Source organism: Nycticebus coucang, chromosome 13 (assembly GCF_027406575.1).
Source record: "Nycticebus coucang isolate mNycCou1 chromosome 13, mNycCou1.pri, whole genome shotgun sequence".
NCBI lineage: Eukaryota > Metazoa > Chordata > Mammalia > Primates > Lorisidae > Nycticebus > Nycticebus coucang.
Window position 1 is genome coordinate 9,636,715 of NC_069792.1, and position 24,682 is coordinate 9,661,396.

The 24,682-nt window shown below is 40.7% G+C and overlaps 1 protein-coding gene across 1 annotated transcript in view; it reads right to left on the reverse strand.

Annotated features, from left to right (window-relative positions):
* The window catches only part of TOX (thymocyte selection associated high mobility group box), a 317,136-nt gene that overhangs the window by 20,234 nt on the left and 272,220 nt on the right, over positions 1-24,682 (reverse strand). Inside the window, exons 5-6 of the mRNA XM_053559342.1 lie at positions 13,591-13,821; positions 1,057-1,137 (exon numbers count right to left, since the gene is read on the reverse strand). Of these exons, the coding sequence (XP_053415317.1) occupies positions 1,057-1,137; positions 13,591-13,821 (312 nt within the window). The remainder of the gene's footprint in view (positions 1-1,056; positions 1,138-13,590; positions 13,822-24,682) is intronic.

The window sequence follows — 24,682 nt, forward strand, 5'->3', positions numbered from 1 at the left end:
TTACTCAGTATCTATTTTCCTTAATTAAAAACTGATTTTTATAATTATTTTAGAGTGGGTGGGATAGGACTAGATATTTGCGAATGAAAAAAGAAACTATGTTTTTTTTTGTGTGTGTGAGAGAGACTAAGATGGAATCCAGAGCCCTGTTAATAAAGGGCCACAGTTAAGAAAGTAACAGCCACATCTGAACTTGAGACTATACAGTGTCTCCCATCTACAGCCCCTTTCTCTCAGGTTACCTCCCTGAGAATGCTAACAGCATGAGACCAGAGTTAGCTCTCGAGAACTAGTGTTTAAGATATTCTACAGCACAACATATTTTTTAAATGGTGTTTTATTTTCAAACAAAATCATGTGGATTTCTTTTTTCCCCTGACAGCTTACCTCTTAATGATGCTTTAATGAGTCTAGAACTTCAAACGGATGGCCTCTCCTCAGTCAAGGGCAAAGGGGTGTGGGTGGGGGAGGCACTTTAAGAGTGGGATGGGGGGCGGCACCTGTGGCTCAGTAAGCAGGGCGCCAGCCTCATATACTGAGGGTGGCGGGTTCAAGCCCATCCCCGGCCAAACTGCAACAAAAAAATAGCCGGGCGTTGTGGCGGGCGCCTGTAGTCCCAGCTACTCGAGAGGCTGAGGCAGGAGAATCGCCTAAGCCCAGAAGTTGGAGGTTGCTGTGAGCTGTGTGAGACCACGGCACTCTACCGAGGGCCATCAAGTGAGACTCTGTCTCTACAAAAAAAAAAAAAAAAAAAAACGAGTGGGATGGGGAGAAGCAGAAAGTTGGCGCAGGATTAAGGATGTGCTGTGACTAATCCACAAAACCAACAATCCACAGGTGGACAACAGTTTACAAAAGGCCCAGAAGATGCTGCTCTGGTCTTCTGGGGATGAACAAGTATTCCCATAACATACAGCTTTCTTCAGGATTTACTTTTCTCTTTTGACAAAGAAGAGTGTGCAAAATTGTAAAGCGATCTTTCATGCCTTTAAATGACTATCAGAATCTGCACGGAGATGGCCACATCCGTCAGGATACGGCACAATCGCACATTACCTTGGATACGAGGCTGGCTCTGTAGGCGGCTAGCTGCTTCAGGTACTCCTTCTTTGCGGCCTCGGTTTTCTTTTTATAGACCTGTAACAACAACATGTCTTAAATTAGAAAGTGCATCTGCTTTTGTTTTCAGAGAAGTATAATACAGAATGTAATGGCGCACACAACACACACCTATGTCATATAATATATTAATATATATCTCTCCAAAGATGGGGTTTTCTTACTAAAATAAGCTTTTAAGAAGTATGGCAATCAACTGGATAAGAAGATGATTAACAACAGTTAATAATTTACGTTTCACACAGTGCATAGGAAAGCATTTATCTGGGTTACTTTGAACATGGAGGTAGCTGGCTTAGAAAGATACTATTGACGGCGGTGCCTGTGGCTCAGTGGGTAAGGTGCCAGCCCTATATACTGAGGGTGATGGGTTCAAACCCAGCCCCGGCCAAATTGCAACAACAACAAAAAATACATGGCGGGCGCTTGTAATCCCAGCTACTTGGGAGGCTGAGGCAAAAGAATCGCCTAACCCCAAGGATTTGGAGGTTTCTGTGAGCTGTGACAGACCCCACGGCATTCTACCGAGGCTTACTAAGTGAAACTCTGTCTCAAAAAAAAAAAAAAAAAAAAAAAAAGAAAGATACTATTGATGAAGGTTCTTAGAGAAACCACATGTGAGTTGATAAAGCATTCATATCTAAACAAAGGGCAGGTAATTCCACGGTGCATTCATACTTGATAGACTATGTGTTCCACGCTAAATACAAAAACAAAGACAAAATTCAAAGATGACAAGTCACATTCAATAAGGAAATCAAAGGAAATGTAATGGAGTTGTAAGATTTTGAGTCATGAAGTCCCGTTTTCAAAGAGTCAGGAAATGAAATAGTGATGGCAGTCAGGGACACATTTGGGAAAGGACAGAGGACCCCGAGTGGTTGAGGACAGCACGTGTGCCCCACCTTGCAGCCTGCTCTGGCCACAGATCCAAACCCTGGGTGGCATGGATCTGAGACACCTCATTTTGAATAGTAAAAATGTTCTGAAATGAATTTCAGTTTACAGAAGCTTTTCATTTCTGAGATGGAATCATCTTGAAAATAAAAGTAAAATCATCTTAAATTGAGCAAAAGTACTGAAAAATGACTTGCTTGCAACGCTGAAGGTCATCTTGCTAAGTTAAACAGAAAACAGTCGTTAGATTTGAAAATGAAAAATTAGCAAAGTGAACACACGTGGTCGTCTGCTACCATTAAGTTGATTCTTTCAGAGTTTTAGAATATATTTTTGGAAATCTTTTGAAATGAGCCCAAGAGAACAAAACATTTTTTTGTCATTTGCTGTATAAATGGAAATGTATTTTCATGGATACAATAAATTTAGATTTCCCATATCTTGAATTTTATAGCAGGGAATAAGGCCCGGCTAATATTTTGTAATCCTGAGCTCAAAAACAGACACACAGATCGGTAGCAGAGAAAAGCAGCTTTAGAATTAGTCAGAGTAGTTCAGTATAAATTATGCTTAAAAACCAAATATCTGCCAGTTGGCGGCAGAGGTTAATTTATGGTTTTCAATGTTGACTGCGGTTTACTGAGCCTAGTACGAACTATGAAAAATCCACAATTCAAGATGTGAGAAATATTATTGTTTGGGAGTATTTGTTTCTTCTTAGAACAAACTTTATTGACAACATTATGCTTTAATATGGCTAGCCAGTCCCCACAAGAAGGTGGGCTTGAAATCATTAAGGTGGGCATGGTGGCTTCTGCCTGTAATCCTAGCTCTCTGGGAGGCCAAGGCAGGTGGATCACCTGAGCTCAGGAGTTTGAGACCAGCCTGAGCAAAAGCCAAGACCCTGTCTCTACTAAAAATAGAAAAACTAGCCTGGCATTGTGGTGGGCTCCTGTAATCCCAGCTACTCGGGAGGCTAAGGCAAGAGGATCACTTGAGCACAAGAGTTTGAGGTAGGTTGCTATGAGCTACAACACCATGCACTCCACCCAGGGTAACTGAGTGAGACTCTGTCTCAAAAAAAAAAAAAAAGAAAAAAATTAAAAACTGAGTTATGGATTGACAACTCTATCAGTAACAAGCTGTTCCTTCTGACATTAGTTAATGGTATGAAGCTATCATGATTACCAGATAAAGGTATTAGTACAGTAGATTATGTATCAATTATAAATGAACAAATACAGAGACACTAGGTGTTCTCAAAAACTCCTCAGTCAAAAATATTGGAAGATTATTGCATTATTCTGCTTGTTATAAACCATTGCCCCCCAAATATATTTTATTGTAACCCTTACTGCTGTATTATTGCTTTTTTACAATTCCTAACACATGGACAGACTTTCTCCTTCTTTCATTGCAATTTAACAAGTGACACACATTCACAGATTTTGTTAGAAGGGAAATTAACAGAAAGAAGTTAAATAATAAAAAATAAATGCAATTAAAAATGCTTTAAGATACATACTTCATGGTGAAAGTTTACATATTATATAAATAATAAAATGTTAGATGAGTTCACCTATAAATACCACAAATTTTACTGGATATTTTTCTAAGTTTAAACTGTGCATTGCCATATACATTACAGTTTTCCTTAAGGAATATTTTTTATCCTGTGTGTAAAACTCTAAGGCAAATAGCTTATAGGGGTTAATTTTTTTTATTGTTAAATCATAGCTGTGTACATTAGTGCAATCAAGGGGTACAATGTGCTAGTTTCATATACAATCTGAAATATTCTCATCAAACTGTTCAACGTAGCCTTCATGGCATTTTCTTAGTTATTGTATGTAGACATTTGTATTCTGCCTTTAATTCGCCTGTACCCATTCTAAGGCGCACCATAGGTGTGGCCCCATCCATTACCCTCCCTCCACCCTAACCTCCACCCTCCCTTCCAATTAAAGCAGAACATTTTACTTAAGTTAAACAAGTGATTAACCTGGTTAACTGAATTACAACAGGACCCTATGAAATGAATGCGCTAATCATTGTCCTGAAGGGAGGTCTTTAGTCTTTACTTTTTATCTGGCATTTTGACATAATAAACGCCAATTAAAATAAACCACTAAAAATTAGAGCAATACTATCATATAATCATTGTGCCATCTTTACTAAGTGTGAAACTAAAGGAACTTAAAAAATTCCGTTTACGAGGTTTTTCTTGGTTTTGTTTTGTTTTTTGAATGCAATAAGCCAATAAATCCTTAGGTTCAGGTACAGGAGGGTTCTAAATCTACTAGTAAATACACCATCGATGGTAACACGTGTTTGTACACCTACACTTTTGTACCCTGCTTTTACTAATATGCTACTCCCAGGGACCCTCTTCTGCTGATTAAGGTTCGTTTTGCTTTCAAAGGCAAATATAACACACACACTTTGGTCTGCAGCATTTTTGCTCAAAGTGGCATTTTCCATGCAGCGGCAGGGACTACGGTATTTATTGCCAGATGGCCCCTCTGTAGCTCTATCATCTTTCTTTCTTTAGTTTCTAGTAAAACAGCAACAGTGTCACCAGGCTGCTGTCATTTTGTTGGGCTACTGGCAGTTAACATCACAAAAGTGTTAATTTTCCTGAAATTTGTTGTTTAATAACCAAGGGAGCAAGGTGGCTAGCTCCGTGCATTTCAGGCTGAACATGTGGCCCTGGTTTCATGACAGAATCGATGCTGTTAGGGGCTACCTGACTAGTACTCAAAATCCCCTGTTTTCTACAAATGGCTCCCTATTGGCTATTGATGATCAGCAATGTGGGATCATCGCGAAGGTGCCTAAACACCACTTTAGAAAAGAGTAAACTCATCATGTCACATTACATGGATTGATGGACCCAGTCCTTCCTGAATAGCTGCAGATGTTCTGAGGGAGACTCCAAAGGGGGTAATTTCAGGAGGTAGATCTCTGTAATTGTGTTTAAAGGGCAGTAGCCCAGGCTAGAATGAAAATCTGAGGCTGTCTCCTCAACAATAATTAGAATCTCCACCTGTGAGAACTACTCGATGGTACCAATTTTATACACTCTTTAAGTCTTTCTAATGTTACTTTCTAACATTGTACAAGGGGGCTGTTTGAATTCTGTAGTTAAGAGAAATGTCTGAAGAAACAGCATAGAAACAGTAGCTAAGAATTCTCAATGTAGGTGAAGTAGGAAAATTTTTACTTTAGAACAGATCTTAAAGATTTTTATTATTGTAAGAAGTTTCTCAAAAAAAGGGCGGTGCCTGTGGCTCAGTGAGTAGGCTCAGTGAGTAGGGTGCCGGCCCCATATACCGAGGGTGGTGGGTTCAAACCCAACCCTGGCCAAACTGCAACAACAACAAAAAAAAAAATAGCCGGGCGTTGTGGCAGGCACCTGTAGTCCTAGCTACGCGGGAGGCTGAGGCAAGAGAATCGTGTAAGCACAAGAGCTAGAGGTTGCTGTGAGCCTCAAAAATGTTTCAAAGCCTCTAATTATGGAAGGGGAAAGTCCTCTCTGTTTGCAGAAATCAAAGATATCCTGGGACTGCATGTGGCAATGAACCACCATTGCAGAGATCAAGTGTGAGAATCTTGCAACCTATGAGGATGGGTCTGATTTATGTCAACGTTAAGTTTGGAAAAGAAATGGTTCTTCACTCTCAGGGAAAGACAAATATTTTTAAGGTATGTGATTCATACAGTAAATATTAGTATTTAGTTGAATTACAAAATGGCTTCCAAATGGGCCACAGCTGTTTGAAATAAAGTGCAAAGTTGGCCAGATGAGGATTTAAAAATCAGAATACATCATTTATCATGTTCTCCAGCTCTTCCAAACACTGTTGAATTTATCCTGTCCTAACTTAGTTATAGGCTGTGGTTTGTTATTCCAAGAAAGCTACCAGACCCTATCTGAGGATTGCATCTCAGTGGTTAAACTAATACATATATAGCGGCTAACCTGAAACATAACGCAGATAGTCATTAAATAGTGATTCAAGAGAATCCAAATCCTGTCACATGACTGGCCATTCAGGGAGTCATTTTTGAAATGTTCTAAATGTCATCATGTACATGCTCTTATAGGCTAATAATTCCTAATGAAACCAGCAGTTCCGTATCAGGGGTGATGAGAAACTTCAACAGCACAGAAATTCTCACGCAATCAGCCATTTCACTCTTTTATTTTCCGCTTCTTCCCTAAACAAACAATCCATCCATCTCATACAGAAAAGCAAAATCTTATAAATACCCTTTAATTCCTTCTTCCTTCCTTCTTTTCTGCTCTGACCCTTAATTAATCTCTAGTCATAATTTATTTCAACAGCCTTTACAATAGTAAGAAAAAATACACAATTCTTCCAGTCTGGATTCTATCGTAAAACTAAAAGGCGTTTTTCTTTTTGGCTGGTTTGAAATGCAGGTTTCTTTGCACTACTATTTCATATTTATAGACAATGTTTACAAGTATAGTTATGTATAAGGAATAAGAATGTAACCACAATTCCCTGCCATATCCTCTAGAAATTTAAAATCTCCAGCTTCCTTCAAGGCTGTTGTTATTTAGGGCAGTTAGAACGAGTATGTCTGTATTATATAGTCCTTAAATGTGGTTAAATTTTCATCTCGTGTAACCTGCTCAGCATTTTCTTAAGTGTTCCAAATTTCAAAGATCTTTTATGAAGTGGTATTTAGGGTATTTAAAACATTATGCGATGTGACAAAAATCGTTCTATCCATTCGTTTTGAGAACAATCTGATCCATCTAAATGGTCTCAGCAATATTGTTATGACCTGTTTGTTTCTAGGGTGGTGAGACTCAGAAGCAAGTTCCTTGCCCCCATCCGTCCCCCCAGTGGCTACAAAATCTATCTTCTGATGAAATGAGGATGACCAAGGGAAGTGCTGTGTTCAGTTACACTTCCCAATGTGCTGAGTGTTTATGTCCCTCTGTGGTGTGGGACACCGAAGCTACAAGGTCAACATCAAAAAGGTATTAAAATTATGCCTCATTTGTATGCACCTTCTTGTGTCAGGCTATATATATATGTGCATATATACATATAATGTTCATTTTACAGATAAGAATACACAGACTGGAGTGGGTAATTATGTTACTCAATATCTGTTACTCAATTCAGCAAGTATATCATGAACCAAGGTTGAACCAAAGATCCACCCTTTTTTTTTTTGGTTGAAGTTTTTGGCCAGGGCTGGGTTTGAACCCACCACCTCTGGTATATGGGGCTGGCGCCCTACTCCTTTGAGCCACAGGCGCTGCCCCAAAGATCCATCTTTGTTTGCTCAATGGGTCCTCCGACCGTGAGAACTTCCTGGGTGCTTCTCTCAGACACACGGCTGCAGGGCCTGGTCCCTCCTGTTCACTGCTGAAGGCCTACCCTGGGACCGTGCTGAGTACAGAGGGGGTACTAGGGAAGTATTTATTGAGCGTTTAATCTCTGGGCTCACTTTTCTACTTCTATGGGTCAGCATGAGCACAATTGCTGAGAATGAATTACTGATTTGCATGTTCGAAACTAACATAGATCAACGCAAACCCTGGGCTGATACACAGATATGCAACTCATCCCCCAAATAACCCATAAAGCACAACAGTGTTTTAAGAGTGTTATGTTCAAATTATCTCTCTGCCAACTTTCAAATGAAAGGTCTGCTCCCACTGTGTCAGCATGTAAACATCTGCACACATGTACCACATAGCTCATACCCTTGGAGGCATGCAGTAATCACATTTATGTGCCAATAATTCTATATGTACATATATATACCTGGATTTAAGAAGTAAAATAAGCTCCTCAATTCACACCATCATTTTAATTGCTCAGTTTCAAATTCATCGGAATATAAACTTCGTTTCCACTGTAGTCTTTAAGGGAACAATTGTTTTATATCTCCTTTACTCTTACTTTAAAAAGATGGGGGGAACGCCTAATGTTTTTAAGGAAATGGCCCTGATAAACAATGTATGAATGTTTCAGTGCAACAGGATTTTAGTTACTCTTAAGTACTGTTGACATAAAATCCAAATTTTATCAGAAGGTAAGAGGGGGGAAGCCGGCAGCATTTATAGAGTGGGTGTCTGAGCACCAATGAGAAGGAAATGATTTGATTCTGTGGGCTCAGAGGATTTGTCAGCTGCCTCATAAGTATAATTCTGGCTCTTCATATCCCTGCTGCTTCTAATTTAGCAGGACAGGCTCATAATTGAAGCAAATTAACTATTTACACTTGCCACTTCTGCCAGGGAAGAGGACGCAGCAGCGGGAAAGAATGAGTAGGAAATTACATTCTTCCCACTTGTGTAGGATCAGCCCCTATATAAACACATTAACAGTAATTTCATGAGGCGTCAAACATAGGAATAAATACTGAGGGCTAAAATAATGAGGTGTTGCTATTGCGCTGAACTGCTAGGGCTAATATCCTTGGGTATAAATTATGCATCCTGAAAGAAGGCATATGTTACAGTATTCAAACACTTTCCCTGCAAGTGATATCTGCTCGTTACGCTCTGGATCTCGAGGTAAATCCACTCTCCTCTTCCACGACAGGGCGCGCGTGTACAAAAATCCAGACTCCGGGCCTGTGGTTTCTCCTGCATCCACAAAACTCAGAATAGGCTTTCCACTCTGTTTTTAGCATAACAGCATGTTTACTTAGCTCTTTGGCTGCAGCTTTAAAGCCATTTAATGTAATGTAAACAAGAACATTTTGTTTGTAATTTGCTAAATGTCTTACAGCCCGACTGTGTCTCCAATTAGGAACTTAAGGTTCATTTAGTAATTTACATCTGGTTCTGATTTAAGGTGACTTTTCCTTTTCCACTTAAGAGCTGACTTTCCGTGGCTAAAGAGGACCCAAGAACCCTTTATAACTCTTTGGACCAACCCTTTTTGCTTCAAAGCGGGGCAGCCTCTTTTATTTTCTAGGGTTTGATTTTTTTCTGCATTGTCACCGTGAACCTAGAGCCCATATTGCAATGACCAGAATCGGAGAGTTCAGTAATAATGGAAGGAGACAGGAAATTTAGCTGGAACTCATAAAAAAGATGCTGAGGGTTGCTGAAACTCCAAGGAGCCTAATACAAAGGGCCGTGATGTTGTTAACTTATTATTTTTCTTCCTCTGTAGGCTCCAGTCAGTGAAAGATAAGTCGCAGAGACCCCCATCACAGCAATACTTATGTTTTATTTCCCTTTCCCCATCTGGTGCCTTATAAGCAACTTAGTATGCTTCTGAAATGGGCTCCCCATTGTCTTACGAGTCATTAGCATTTAAAAACCCCGCCTGGAATCCCAAACACAATTCTGTTCCCATTCCAGATTCAGGACCATCTTCCCAAGTATTAAAATGAAGAGATCTCTGATAAGTGGAGTTTGTGCGGGGGGCTTCGGTAGGAATGATTCATAAGGGAGGTTTGGTGCTCCTTGAGGATTTTTATCGCTTCTTTCAGCTTCCTTTTGATTTTTCTTCTTTGAAAGATTCCTTACAGAAACCAAAGTACATATAGTTTCTCCCTCACCATGGATTCTGAAAATAAAAACCTGCCCTTCCGCAGAAGCTTACCATCCCCGCCCAGTGGGGAAGCGTGTGACATAAACACATAGCAGCCCTGTTAGTCACGTCCCCTCTGGCTGTCAAGAAAACATTCAATTGCAATCTCACTAATAGCTGTTTTTCCTGAAATATTGTAATTTTCAGAGCCCCCAATAAGTCATCAATAATTTTGTCCGTTTTTCCCAGTTTGTGTTTATATTTGTAGCTGCGTGTAATTGTGGGCTATTATGACAACAGGATGTGTGAACAATTGTGGCATGTGAAATCTTAGCCTTGCACCCGAACCAGCTGCCTGCACAATGCCAGTTCCATCATGTGGGTTTGCTCTGAAACATGCACATTTGTCCAAAATTTTGAAGTTCAATCATCCGCCTCACATCTGCTCCAGGAATATTCTTTCAAAAATACAGAGCAGGATGTGCGCTCCCCAATTTGACTATTAAATGAGAAAAAATACAATGAATTTAAGTTTGAAACAGAGATATTATAGAATGTTGGCACAATGAGTCCCCATGAAGGGAGAGAACAGGTGGCGGTCCGTCGACAGAATGCTTCAGAATAGTCTATAGAAATTAGGTGCTTGCTTTGTTGGTAACTCTTGCAAACTGGTAAGGGAAGGGCTGCCACGGAGCAGCAGAGCAGTGGCGGAGACAGTGTCACATGTCCCTTGGTTAGCACTGTCTGAATTTCATTCATTTGACCCTCTCTCTGTCCGCGGGATGGGCCTGCACCCTATGCATGGCTCAAACCATACCTTCCAGCACAACCTATAGTCTTGCTCTCAAACAAAATCATCTTTTCTGAGGAAAGGACAGCCTATGTGGAACTCCTGTGAAGTCAAGGGGCACAGGGACAAACCATTTTAGGGAGACCCAGACTGCTCCCACCAATATCTTATCTTGGTAACTCTCAAACAGGTGCTCACGTTTTAAAATACTTACTTATATTTTTGTAAGGAAAAAAGATAGAGTTATTTCTATCAAGGCATTGTCCTAAAAACATCTTGGTATGATTTTTTTAAGCAACTGGATTTTGATTATGAAATGGATTTAGAATACCTAATGAGTTATACAGGTCAACTATTCCAGAATTTCATCCTTCATAAAATGAGTTTTTCCCCATCAAACACCAACTATTATATTTTCATTAACAGAGAAGGCAAAGGTGGACTCATTATAAGTTACTTACTAAATGAGAAATGAAATGAGAAAGAGGGAAATACTTGGTCATATGTGTACAATTAAAAATCATGAATATTATGTCATAATTTTAATCATATCTTCATTAGGACAGTTCAGTCTCAATTTTGAAAGCCAGAATGGGAGAATGGGGGTAATTTCCCTATTTAACATGACAACTGAGAGTAGTGAATCCTTTATGTTGGGGTCTGTAAAGGCTTCATATGGTCAGACAAAAAGAATGTGGAAAGTTATCTTAATATTCCCCTCTAGCCATATTAAAAATAAAAACCCCACGTGGAAGGCATTCAGTTTAATTTTGTGTGTCTTCATTTCCAAAGTGAGCATGAGATGTTTCTAATCGCCTTCCCTTCTGTTAGGTGTGTGGAAGCCAAAATAAAATGTAGAGGAAAAAATAATAAAAAGCCTTATTGTGATAGAATTGGTGGGAAGAAACCTGCTGCTTCATATTTACTGCCTGCAGGAACTACCTAATTTTCCTTAGAAGAAAATTATTCTTTTCCCCCAGGAACACCAGTATAGGCGCTTATTTTTTAATATCGATAATGTGATGGACCAATCATGGGCTGTTGTGACCTCTCTCTTTTAAAACCACTGGTAATGAACGTGGGAAATAGTTAAGAAAAGGTAACTGGGGTCAGGAAGGTGAATAAGAGAAGTGAGACGGGCAGCAGTGGCTACTGATGTTTCTCCAAATGAAGGTTTGGACAAAGGAGAAGGGAAGTGGTCCACATGAGGCTGGGAGCAGAGCTCCAGTGCAGTCTGGGGCTCTGGGCAGGGGAAAGAGGCTGAGCCTGTGCAGATAACCACAGTTGCTGCACACGAGCCCTAGGGAAGGGAATCGATTTCTGGATGCTTTCTCCAGGAAATTTCATCTCGCAAAACAAAAGAGTGTATGGCTTTGAAGGTGCATATTTGGGAACACAGAGGGCTTACTGGCACAGAGAACATGCTATGTCCTCATAAGTGGCATCGCAGGGGACGTAATCCAGAGACTAGGGAAGGAGGTGGGGCTCCTGGCTGATGTGCACTTGGTTTCTCTGTCAGTGATGTTCTGCTGAGCGGAGGAATGAAGTCACTAAAATTCCATCCTGCACATCCAGCATCAATTGGGAATCACACGTCCGATTTAGGAGTGCCACAGCAAACTGATCTGAGTCAGGATTGAAACCAGTGTCCAAACCTGAGACCGCTCTACTAGGTTTTAGTTAGAATCACGTTACACAATGTCCACCACCCTCTTAACTGGGAGGTGGCTTCAAGACGACACTTGCACCCAGAGCTCCACCCGGCAGGCCTGTGCTTTCCCAGGATGGCATTCTCTCAGCCTGGCAATCTTGAAAGGGACATACAAAAAAGGACAGAGGCCTCAGACTCTAGTAGATGGCTTTGACTTGCAGAAAAAATGGGGAAAGAAACTGAGGAAGCAGGTTCTGCTTCCTTAGCAACTGTTTTTATCATTGCCCCTGTCACTGGTTTCCTACGGGTTGTTAGGAAAGAAATGTAAGTTGAGTGACAAGTTCTAGTCACAGCCATTCTGTGTAGTAGCCAGGTAATCTTAGACAAATCACTCAACGCAGCAGGAGCCTTAGATAAATCACTCAACTCAGAGCCTAGAACAGTACCTGACACTTACATGCTCGATAAATATTTATTAAATAAATAAATATGTAATTCATCTGGCCCCACTTCATAACATGCAAAATTTGGGTAATAAGTTACCTGTATATCTATAAGTATTGAGTAAAACAATGTAAAGGACGCAGAAATGCTTTTAAAAGTGTAAAAAGCATACACATTATAAATGTTGATATACTACAGAGCCGCAATATGTAGGGTTCTTTGACATGCAAAAATAAGTCCGAGGTTTTCCATATTTTATATACTTTAATGGACATGATGAGGAAAGGTTAATGTCTCTATTAAGAATCAAATATGAGACTAACATATCATTAATGCAGTTCAGTACTCTGCAATGGCTGAAGCTGCATCCACGTAATTATTTTTCAAAGACTTATTTTCATGATAATGCTTTTCAATTTTTTTCTTTGGGACAATGAAATTTTTGGTGGTGACCATGGCCATCTCGTCCCTGGTTTAGGAACACGAGGTTAGTATTGCTTCGTACTTCCTAAGACCTTCTGGGTTACTTGTGCTGTGGCTGTGATGTTTCCTGGGCCCTCCACAAGCAAGCTCCTCAATCACACCATGGCAATCCACAAGAGAAGGAAAAAAACCAGGCATCTGGTCCCATTTAACACAGCCTAGAAATATGGTATAAATATATATGGGAGATTGAATAACAAACCCTGGTGGTCTTTAGGGAAGGGGTAAGGGTAGAAATCCTTGAATTTGAGGTTCGTTTAGCAAAGAGGAAGGAGGGTTTTGATGACAAAAGGGAAAAGAATAAGTGCTGTAGAGAGGTGTGGACAGTTTTCAAAATACTTTTTGGATTTTTTTTTCTTCTGTCTTTATGATCATCACATTGGCAACTTAAGGAATGATGTAATCCTGGCTGGGATATGTGAAAGTCCTGCCAACAGTAACTACACTATATAAACTTTGGAACAAAGGAACTAACATGCTATTTATGGAGGAGCAAAAAAGGAGGCTAACATCATGGGAACGTCGCTGAAGTCTGGTGCTGGTGGGCACAGTCTCAGCCTTGGTTCTGGAACCTGAAGACTTGCCCTGAAGTCCTCGGAAGCCATTGTTTTAGAGGGTAGACACTGTCTCCCCTCTCCTGTATTCCCAGTCCACTTTGACTCCCTTTTTACCTGTTTTTGCTCTTCTCCTAAACCGTCCCACATCGAAGCCACAATTTTAGAGACTTCACCAAAAGTAGCATTTGGATTTTGGCCCTTGATGGCAGCCTGGGTATCACGGAAGAATAACGCGTAGGCAGACACGGGCTTCTGAGGCTCATTAGGGTCCTTCTTCTTTTTCTTCTTGGGAGTTTTTGGTTTTTTCCCCATATCAGAGGCAGGCCGCTTCTCTCCACCATTGATCTGAAATGGAGATACAAACAGAATGATAGAGAATCTGGGAAAACTGGGGGCCTCGTCATACTGGTTTTCCTGAGACTTAAACATGTGCACTCACCCACACACGTCACATGAACACAGGCCGGCCTGATGGAGACTTAATTTTGTGGACGTTTTTCTAGATAAAACTGCAGGGTTCATGCAGTCTTCATATTCATCCTTCTCCCTGCTTAATTTAACAGCTTTCAGAAGCGTGTTGACTCTTTTTGCAGTATTATTACACTATTAAGTATTATCCCTTAAATCTCCTAACTTTTTAAATCTTTCATTGCAATTGTGAAAAAAGATTTCTCTTGTAGTAACTCCATTGAAGGAATAATCTAACTTTTTTCTAAGGAGTTTATTCTTGTCTTCCTAATTATGAGTTTAAAACCATGGGTGGAGGAGACAAGATGGCTGACTGAAGCCAGCTTTCCACAGAGGCTCCCGTCCAGAAGGAGAGTTAAAGGACAAAAATTGAGCAAGTAACCTGGTGGATTTGAGCTGCACTAAGAGAGAAGGTTGTAGAACGCACGTCAACCCCACTAAGGCGAGCTGCGACCACAAGGATACAAACAAAAGGTACAAAATCCATCACCAAGCAGACAGGAGTCCCCTCCCCCATGAGAACGCCCCACAAACAACCGGTCAGAGTTCAAAGGTCCTCCCACTACACTCCACGGGAGAGACCCTCTAAAAACTGGACCTACCTCCCCTACTAGGGTGCCATGGCGTCCTCCTGCCAGGAATAAAACTGTATAAACTGTATATAGTCTCTACCTGGAATTCTGAGCTCCCAGTGCTCACCCTCGCTCACACTGGGGTCTGGAGGACAGTCCCGGTCGATCGGCGGAGAGGGGACTGCACCGGAGTGGCGGTTCCCTGAGGCACAGTGCAACAGCAGTCTTTTGGTGACAATACAGCCAGGCATAAAACTGTGTAGAAATCTGTGTGTTCTCTGCCCGCAGCCCCAGGCTCCCAGCACTCCCCGCGCTCCCCTCTGCTCTCGCTCCAGGGTCTGGAGGCCTGTCCCCCAGGGGTCCAGACTCTTGGGCGATTGCTCGAGGGGTGTGGACAGTGCTGGGCTGCAGCCTGTCGGTGCAGACTCCAGGGTACGGGAGTGGACAAAGGACGGTTGGCCGGAGGGGAGCTACACCGGAGCAGCCCTTGCCTCAGCCGTGAAGCAGCGGCCCTCTTTTGCTAGCAATACCGAATATTCTGAAGCCACAACCCACAACCAGAGAGTCTGAGTTTGCCTGAGGCAACTCCAACTTGCAAACCAGGGAAACTCCCAGGGCGGGGCTGACCCAGAGGTCCGCTTTACTAAACCTAAGACGCACCTAGCCCTCAGGGAATCGTCAGCCTATAGACAATACAAGAGCAAACACAAGCTGATTTGGAGCTCAATTCAGCTTCTCTTCTGCAGGGGAACCGCAGAGTTGTTCTGTTCTGTTCTATCAGTAACATTAATCAACAGTGAGACTGGACCTGAGTGAAAACCCCTCAACCTTCATCAAGCACCCGAGGTTGTCAGGCCTCACCTCCTCCTGCTGGAGAGAGGCAGAGCGCAGCGGCCTGGCAGACTTCCTTGTGATTCAGGCAGGTACAAACTCCTGGAGTACTGATTCACTACAGGCAACTGGGTCAGCAAACTGCAGGGCTATCAGTGACTGGATGTGAAGTGGTGCAAGGTGGGGAAGGAGGCAGCAACCTTCCCAGACTGATTTATTGGCTGGGTGGCTTCTCCTGACTCCACGCAGCACTGGAGCAAGCCACACCAGAGTAGTCACCAGACCCCTGTGATTCAGTTCCCAGAGACCTCTTAAACTCTCTCACTCGAACAGGTGCAGACTGAGACAATTGATTTGGACTTTTTGAACTGAACCAATCGCCTGAGGACAAATCAGGTGGTGCCCTGGGTGCACGGTGGTAGGAAGGTTTGATTTTTTCTTTTCCAATTGTTTGCCGGGGGGGGCGGGGTGACTTAATTGCTGATATTTTTCCACAGCTGAGACTTCAATCAAAAGTATCTGTTTCACTAGGGTGGAACAGAAACCAGCTGAAAACAAGACAGAACCACTTAGCCCCACTACACCAGACAGGGCCCCAGTTTCTCAGGCCACAACACTGTACAGGCCCTCGACAAAGCCCCAGGGGAAAAAATCAGAGGGAGTAAAACAACCATGGGGTGGAATCAGCGGAAAAACTCTGGTAACATGAATAACCAGAATAGATCAACCCCCCCAAGGAAAGATATGGCAGATGCAATTGAAGATCCCATTCATAAACAACTGGCTGAGATGTCAGAAATTGAATTCAGAATTTGGATTGCAGACAAGATTAACAAAGTGGAATTAGGAATTCGAGGAGAAATTCAAAAGTTGTCTCAAGAATTTAACGAATTTAAAGACAAAACCACCAAAGACTTAGACACACTGAAGCAAGAATTTGTAGCCCTCAAAGATATGAAAAATGCAGTAGAATCCCTCAGCAACAGAATGGAGCAAAAAGAAGAAAGGATTTCTGACATCGAAGATAAAGCCTTTGAACGCTCCCAAACTCTCAAAGAGGAAGAGAAATGGAGAGCAAAAACGGATCATTCTCTCAGAGAGCTCTGGGATAATTCGAAGAAGGCGAATATCCGAATCATAGGAGTTCCAGAAACAGATGAAGTGGCCTCGCTGGGCACAGAGGCCCTTCTGCATGAAATTATGAAAGAGAATTTTCCAGACAGAAAATTCTAGACATTCTGAAATTCAGATAGCGGACAGCTTCAGAACCCCAGCACAACTCAACCCCAATAAGACATCCCCCAGGCATATCATAATTAACTTCACTAAAGTTAATATGAAGGAGAAAATCCTCAAAGCTGCCAGGAGAAAGAAAACCATTACCTTCAATGGGAAGAATATTAGAATGACTGCAGATCTCTCTGCTGAAACTTTTCAAGCCAGAAGAGGGTGGTCACTGACTTTTAATCCCCTAAAGCAAAGTAACTTTCAACCCTGGATCTTGTATCCAGCTAAACTGAGTTTCATTTATGATGGAGAAATTAAATACTTTAATGACATTCATATGTTGAAGAAATTTGCCATAACCAAAGCAGCTCTTCAGGATATTCTCAGACCTATCCTCCATAATGACCAACCCAATCCTATACCACAAAAGTAAACTCACTCAGAAACTTCGGATCAAACTCCAACTTCCACAGTGGCGAAAGGATTAAAAATGCCCAGTGGACTTTTGAAAAACTCGATACCTAAAACTTCACCAGACTTATCAATATTTTCCATTAATGTGAACAGCTTAAACTGTCCTCTAAAGAGGCATAGGTCAGCTGATTGGATACAAAAACTCAGGCCAGATATTTCATGCATACAAGAGTCACATCTTAACTTAAAAGACAAATACAGACTCAGGGTGAAAGGATGGTCGTCCATATTTCAGGCAAATGGTAATCAGAAAAAAGCAGGTGTTGCAATTTTATTTGCAGATACAATAGGCTTTAAACCAACAAAAGTAAGGAAGGACAAGAATGGTCACTTCATATTTGTTAAGGGTAATACTCACTATGATGAGATCTCAATTATTAATATCTATGCACCCAACCAGAATGTACTTCAATTTATAAGAAAAACTCTAACAGACATGAGCAACTTGATTTCCTCCAGCTCCATAATCGTCGGAGATTTCAACACTCCTTTGCCAGTGTTGGATCGATCCTCCAATAAGAAGCGGAGCAAAAGTTGCTTAAGCCCAGGAGTTGGAGGTTGCTGTGAGCTGTGTGAGGCCACGGCACTCTACCAAGGGCCATAAAGTCAGACTCTGTCTCTACAAAAAAAAAAAAAAAAAAAAAAGAAGCGGAGCAAAGAAATCTTAGATTTAAACGAAACCATCCAACATTTGGATTTAGCAGACATCTACAGAACTATTTCATCCCAACAAAACTGAATACACATACTTCTCATCAGCCCATGGAACTTACTCCAAAATCGATCACATCTTAGGTCATAAGTCTAACCTCAGTAAATTTAAAGGAATAGAAATTATTCCATGCATCTTCTTGGACCACCATGGAATAAAACTTGAGCTGAGCAACAACAGGAATCTGCATACTCATACAAAAACATGGAAGTTAAATAACCTTATGCTGAATGATAGCTGGGTCAGAGATGAGATCAAGAAGGAAATCGCCAATTTTTTGGAACAAAACGACAATGAAGACACGAACTATCAGATACTCTGGGATACCGCAAAGGCAGTTCTAAGAGGGAAATTTATAGCACTGCAAGCCTTCCTCAAGAGAACGGAAAGAGAGGAAGTTAACAACTTAATAGGACATCTCAAGCAACTGGAAAAGGAAGAACATTCCAACCCCAAACCCAGTAGAAGAAAAGAAATAACCAAAATTAGAGCAGAATTAAATGAAATTGAAAACAAAAGAACAATAAAACAGATCAATAAATCAAAAAGCTGGTTTTTCGAAAAGGTCAATAAAATAGATAAACCTTTGGCCAACCAAATCAGGAAAAAAAGAGTAAAATCTCTAATCTCATCAATCAGAAACAACAAAGATGAAATAACAGCAGACTCCTCAGAAATCAAAAAAATCCTTAATGAATATTACAAGAAACTTTATTCTCAGAAATATGAAAATCTGAAGGAAATTGACCAATACTTGGAAGCACGTCACCTTCCAAGACTTAGCCAGAATGAAGTGGAAATGTTGAACAGGCCCATATCAAGTTCGGAAATAGCATCAACCATACAAAACCTCCCTAAAAAGAAAAGCCCGGGACCAGATGGTTTCACATCTGAATTCTACCAAACCTTTAAAGAGGAATTAGTACCTATATTACTCAACCTGTTCCAAAATGTAGAAAAAGAAGGAAGATTACCCAACACGTTCTATGAAGCAAACATCACCCTGATCCCCAAACCAGGAAAAGACCCAACAAGAAAAGAAAATTATAGACCAATATCACTAATGAATATAGATGCAAAAATATTCAACAAGATCCTAACAAACAGAATCCAGCAACACATCAAACGAATTATACATCATGACCAAGTTGGTTTTATCCGAGGGTCTCAAGGCTGCTTCAATATACGTAAATCTATAAAGGTAATCCAGCATATAAACAAATTAAAGAACAAAGACCATATGATTCTCTCAATCAATGCAGAAAAAACTTTTGATAATATCCAGCATCCCTTCATGATCAGAACACTTAAGAAAATCGGTATAGAAGGGACATTTCTTAAACTGATAGAGGCCATCTACAGCAAACCCACAGCCAATATCATATTGAATGGAGTTAAATTGGAATCATTTCTACTCAGATCAGGAACCAGACAAGGCTGCCCATTGTCTCCATTGCTTTTTAACATTGTAATGGAAGTTTTAGCCACTGCAATTAGGGAAGAAAAGGTGATCAAGGGTATCCATATAGGGTCACAAGAGATCAAACTTTCGCTCTTTGCGGATGATATGATAGTATTATCTGGAAAACACTAGGGACTCCACTATAAAACTTTTTAGAAGTGATCAAGGAATACAGCAACGTCTCAGGTTACAAAATCAACATTCATAAATTGGTTGCCTTTATATATACCAACAACAGTCAAGTTGAAAAAACAGTTAAGGACTCTATCCCATTCACAGTAGTGCCAAAGAAGATGAAATATTTGGGAATTTATCTAACAAAGGATGTGAAAGATCTCTATAAAGAGAACTATGAAACTCTAAGAAAAGAAATAGCTGAAAATATTAACAAATGGAAAAACATACCATGCTCATGGCTGGGAAGAACCAATATTGTTAAAATGTCTATACTACCCAAAGCAATATACAATTTCAATGCAATCCCTATTAAAGCTCCACTGTCATACTGTAAAGATCTTGAAAAAACAATACTTCGTTTTATATGGAATCAGAAAAAACCTTGAATAGCCAAGACATTACTCAGAAATGAAAACAAAGCAGGAGGAATTATGCTACCAGACCTCAGACTATACTACAAATCAATAGTGATCAAAACAGCATGGTATTGGCACAAAAACAGAGAAGTAGATGTCTGGAATAGAATAGAGAACCAAGAGATGAATCCAGCTACTTACCGTTACTTAATCTTTGACAATTAAAAACATTAAAAACATTCAGTGGGGAAAAGATTCCCTATTTAACAAATGGTGCTGGGTGAACTGGCTGGCAACCTGTAGAAGACTGAAAGTGGACCCACACCTTTCACCATTAACTAAGATAGACTCTCAATGGATCAAAGATTTAAACTTAAGACATGAAACTATAAAAATACTAGAGGAGAGTGCACGGAAAACCCTTGAAGAAATTGGGCTGGGCGAGTATTTTATGAGGAGGACCCCCGGGCAATTGAAGCAGCTTCAAAAATACACTACTGGGACTTGATCAAACTAAAAAGCTTCTGCACAGCCAAGAACACAGTAAGTAAAGCAAGCAAATAGCCCTCAGAATAGGAGAAGATATTTGCAGGTTATGTCTCTGACAAAGGTTTAATAACCAGAATCCACAGAGAAGTCAAATGCATTAGCAAGAATAGAACAAGGGATCCCATCGCAGGCTGGGCAAGGGATTTGAAGAGAAACTTCTCTGAAGAAGACAGGCGTGCAGCCTTCAGACATATGAAAAAATGCTCATCATCTTTAATCATCAGAGAAATGCAAATCAAAACTACTTTGAGATGCCATCTAAGTCCAGTGAGACTAGCCTATATCACAAAATCCCAAGACCAGAGATGTTATCGCGGATGTGGAGAAAAGGGAACACTTTTGCACTGCTGGTGGGAATGCAAATTAATACATTCCTTTTGGAAAGAGATATGGAGAACACTTAGAGATCTAAAAATAGATCTGCCATTCAATCCTGTAATCCCTCTACTGGGCATATACCCAGAAGACCAAAAAGCACATCATAACAAAGATATTTGTACCAGAATGTTTATTGCAGCCCAATTCATAATTGCTAAGTCATGGAAGAAGCCCAAGTGCCCATCGATCCACGAATGGATTAATGAATTGTGGTACATGTACACCATGGAATATTATGCAGCCTTAAAGAAAGATGGAGACTTTACCTCTTTCATGTTTACATGGATGGAGCTGGAACATATTTTTCTTAGTAAAGTATCCCAAGAATGGAAGAAAAAGTACCCAATGTACTCAGTCCTACTATGAAACTAATTTAGGGTTTTCACATGAAAGCTATAACCCAGTTACAACCTACGAATAGGGGGAAGGGAGAAAGGGAAAGAGGGAGGGGGGAGGTGGGTAGGGGGAAGGGGATTGCTGGGATTACACCAGCGGTGCATCTTACAAGGGTATATGTGAAACTTGGTAAATGGTCTGCAAAGCTAATGAATGATGCCCCATGATCATATCAATGTACACAGCTATGATTTAAAAAACAAACAAACAAACAAACAAACAAACAAAACCATGGGTGCAGTATTTCCAAAAAATAATGTCGAATGGTTTTTGACTATACATGTGGGTCTATGGAATTCTGGGACAATCTAGCAATGCTCATGGGTTTAGTGAAAGGCATAATCTAGGCCCTACAGCAGTGCTGTCCAGTGGAACTTTCAGCAGTGGTGGAAAAGTTCTCCAATCAGGACTATCTTATGTGGTAGCCACCTGAAATGCAGCTAGAGTGACTAAGTATCTAAATTTTAGCTTTATTTAAATTTAGACACCTATACGTGACTAACTGGCTACCATATTAGAGATAGCATCTCCAGAAACTAGCTTTTAGAGATTTCTAGAACAGCTTTTTACTTAGTTTCAAAGTAGATTCTATTTGTCCCATTGTCCTCAAGTATGAATATTTGGATTAATTTTAATTGCTATACAATTGCGGAGAAGTGCAGTGAACGTATTTAAGACATCTTTGAATATTATCTTTGTTACTAATGAGATGTGATGTCACTCATCCACCTCTATAAAAAAGGATTTTGGCTAAGACTTCTTTCCAACTCTAAAATTATGAGTCTATATGGGTACGAAGTAGGGCCATGTGTGAAAACTCCTTTCCACAAGTTTCACCCACCCACAGAGTCTATGAGCACTGTCTCCTGACAGAGTTGTCACTATCAAAGCAGTGTCTGCATTCTCGCCTTCTAGTGCTAGGTGAGGTATTTGTGTAAAAATAACTGTCACCTTTGGAGTAGAAGCATGATATACTGAGGGGCCTTTGGGTGTGTTCTCAGGGGGTCTAGCTTCAAGACCTCTGTGTACTATTTCTGGCTGTGTGATACAGCTTAAATTAATTTCTTTGAGCCTCTGTTTCCCCTACTGTAAACTTGTTATGGTACCCTCTTATGATTACTAAGATGGTATGCTTATATATTTTTAAACCTTTAAAAGAGAATTCAAATACTAATTATGACATGGCAGAAACTTTCAAAATAATTAATTGAACAGAAAGACTTTAACATTAATATATGATAACTAATGAGCAGGTTGGATAATATGCCCAAGTACCAAAAAGAAATAGAAAAAAAGCTAAGCAAATTCTTTGTCCTTGTCTGCATTGAGAAAGATACTAAAAGATTATCATTCTGAAATTGTCCACTGAAGCAGATCAAAGAGCCCCATGGAGACAGGACGTTCTGACCTGACTTGACAAGGGAATGTAGATCAAGACCAAATGCTAACTTCCTTGGGATGGAGCTAACAGGTGGTCATGAACAATTATTGGCCCCCGTGTAAACCCCTGAGGGGATTAGCATTCAGGGACTGAGCTGATACTAAACAAACTCATATAATAACTGCAAATTAAACACACAGGCATCTATGACCTAGAATGGTGGATTTCAAACATGGCTGCATGGTAAAATCACTTGGAAAGCTTTTAATATTTTGATGCTCAGGCCTTACTCTACACAAATTAAATCAAAAACCTTTGGGTGGGAGAATGTCCCCCATCACACTCTCAGCTCTACTCTTCCAACTGGCATGTAAATACCTTGAGAGATAAACAAACAAGCAAACTGTCTCTGTGCCCAAGCCTACATAGAGCCATGTCTGTTCCCTTTGAACTCTTCCAAGTGGTTGTGCTGGCCTTGGGCAGCCTCTGTAGCTTCCTTAAGTTTACTTTCACGGCACTTAGCTCTCGATAAGGTCACCAATGGCCACGAAATGCTAAATATGAGGAGTTTTTAAGTTTTCCCCTTACTCGATTTCTTACTGAGAAGATCTCCCTTCCACCGATTCCATAGCATCACTTGCTGTGGGATTTACTCCTACCTTGCTGGCCTTCCTAAGTGTGCAGAATAATTTTTAGATTGCTTCTCCTCCTCTTCGACCTGGCCATTAAAAGGTACCATTCCTGATTTATTTATTTATTTATTTTTTAATTTCTTTTTTTTTTTTTTTTGTAGAGACAGAGTCTCACTGTACTGCCCTCGGGTAGAATACCGTGCTGTCACACGGCTCGCAGCAACCTCCAACTCCTGGGCTTATGCGATTCTCTTGCCTCAGCCTCCCGAGCAGCTGGGACTACAGGCGCCCGCCACAACGCCCGGCTAATTTTTTTTTGTTGCAGTTTGGCCGGGGCTGGGTTTGAACCCGCCACCCTTGGCATATGGGGCCGGCGCCCTACTCACTGAGCCACAGGCACCGCCCTATTTTTTAATTTTTTTATTGTTAAATCATAGCAGTGTACATTAGTGCAATCAGGGGTACAATGTGCTAGTTTCATATACAATCTGAAATATTCTCGTCAAACTGTTCAACGTAGCCTTCATGGCATTTTCTTAGTTATTGTATGTAGACATTTGTATTCTGCCTTTAGTAAGTTTCGCCTGTACCCATTCTAAGATGCACAGTAGGTATGGCCCTATGCATTACCCTCCCTCCACCCTAACCTCCCCCCTCCCGTCCCCTGCCTTGGCCCTTTCCTCATAGTTTTGTGCAATTGTTGAGTTATAGCCTTCATATGAAAGCTATAATTTAGCTTCAAAGTAGGGCTGAGTACATTGGATACTTTTTCTTCCATTCTTGAGATACTTTGGTAAGAAGAATATGTTCCAGCTCCATCCATGTAAACACGAAAGAGGTAAAGTCTCCATCTTTCTTTAAGGCTGCATAATATTCCATGGTATACATGTACCACTATTTGCTAGTCCATTCGTGGGTAAATGGGCACTTGGGCTTCTTCCATGACTTAGCAATTATGCATTGGGCTGCAATAAACATTCTGGTACAGATGTCTTTGTTACATTGTGATTTTTGGTCTTCTGGGTATAAACCCAATAAAGGAATTATAGGATCGAATGGCAGGTCTATTTTTAGGTCTCTAAGTATTCTCCAAACATCCTTCCAAAAGGAATGTATTAGTGTGCATTCCCACCAGCAGTGTAAAAGTGTGCCCTTTTCTCCATATCCATGCCAACATCTCTGGTTTTGGGATTTTGTTATGTGGGCTAATCTTACTGGGCTTAGGTGATATCTCAAAATAGTTTTGATTTGCATTTCTCTGATGATTAAGGATGATGAGCTTTTTTTCATGCATTTGTAGATCATGCGTCTGTCTTTTTTAGAGAAGTTTCTCTTCAAGTCCCTTGCCCACCCGGAGATGAGATCATGTGTTCTTTTCTTGCTAATACGTTTGAGTTCTCTGTGGATTCTGGTTATTAGACCTTTATCGGAGGTATAACCTGCAAATATTTTCTCCCATTCTGAGAGCTGTCTGCTTGCTTTACTTACTATGTTCTTGGCTGTGCAGAGCTTTTAGTTTGTTCAGGTCCCAAAAGTGTATTTTTGATACTGCTTTAATTGCCTGGGGAGTCCTCCTTATGTAATATTCACC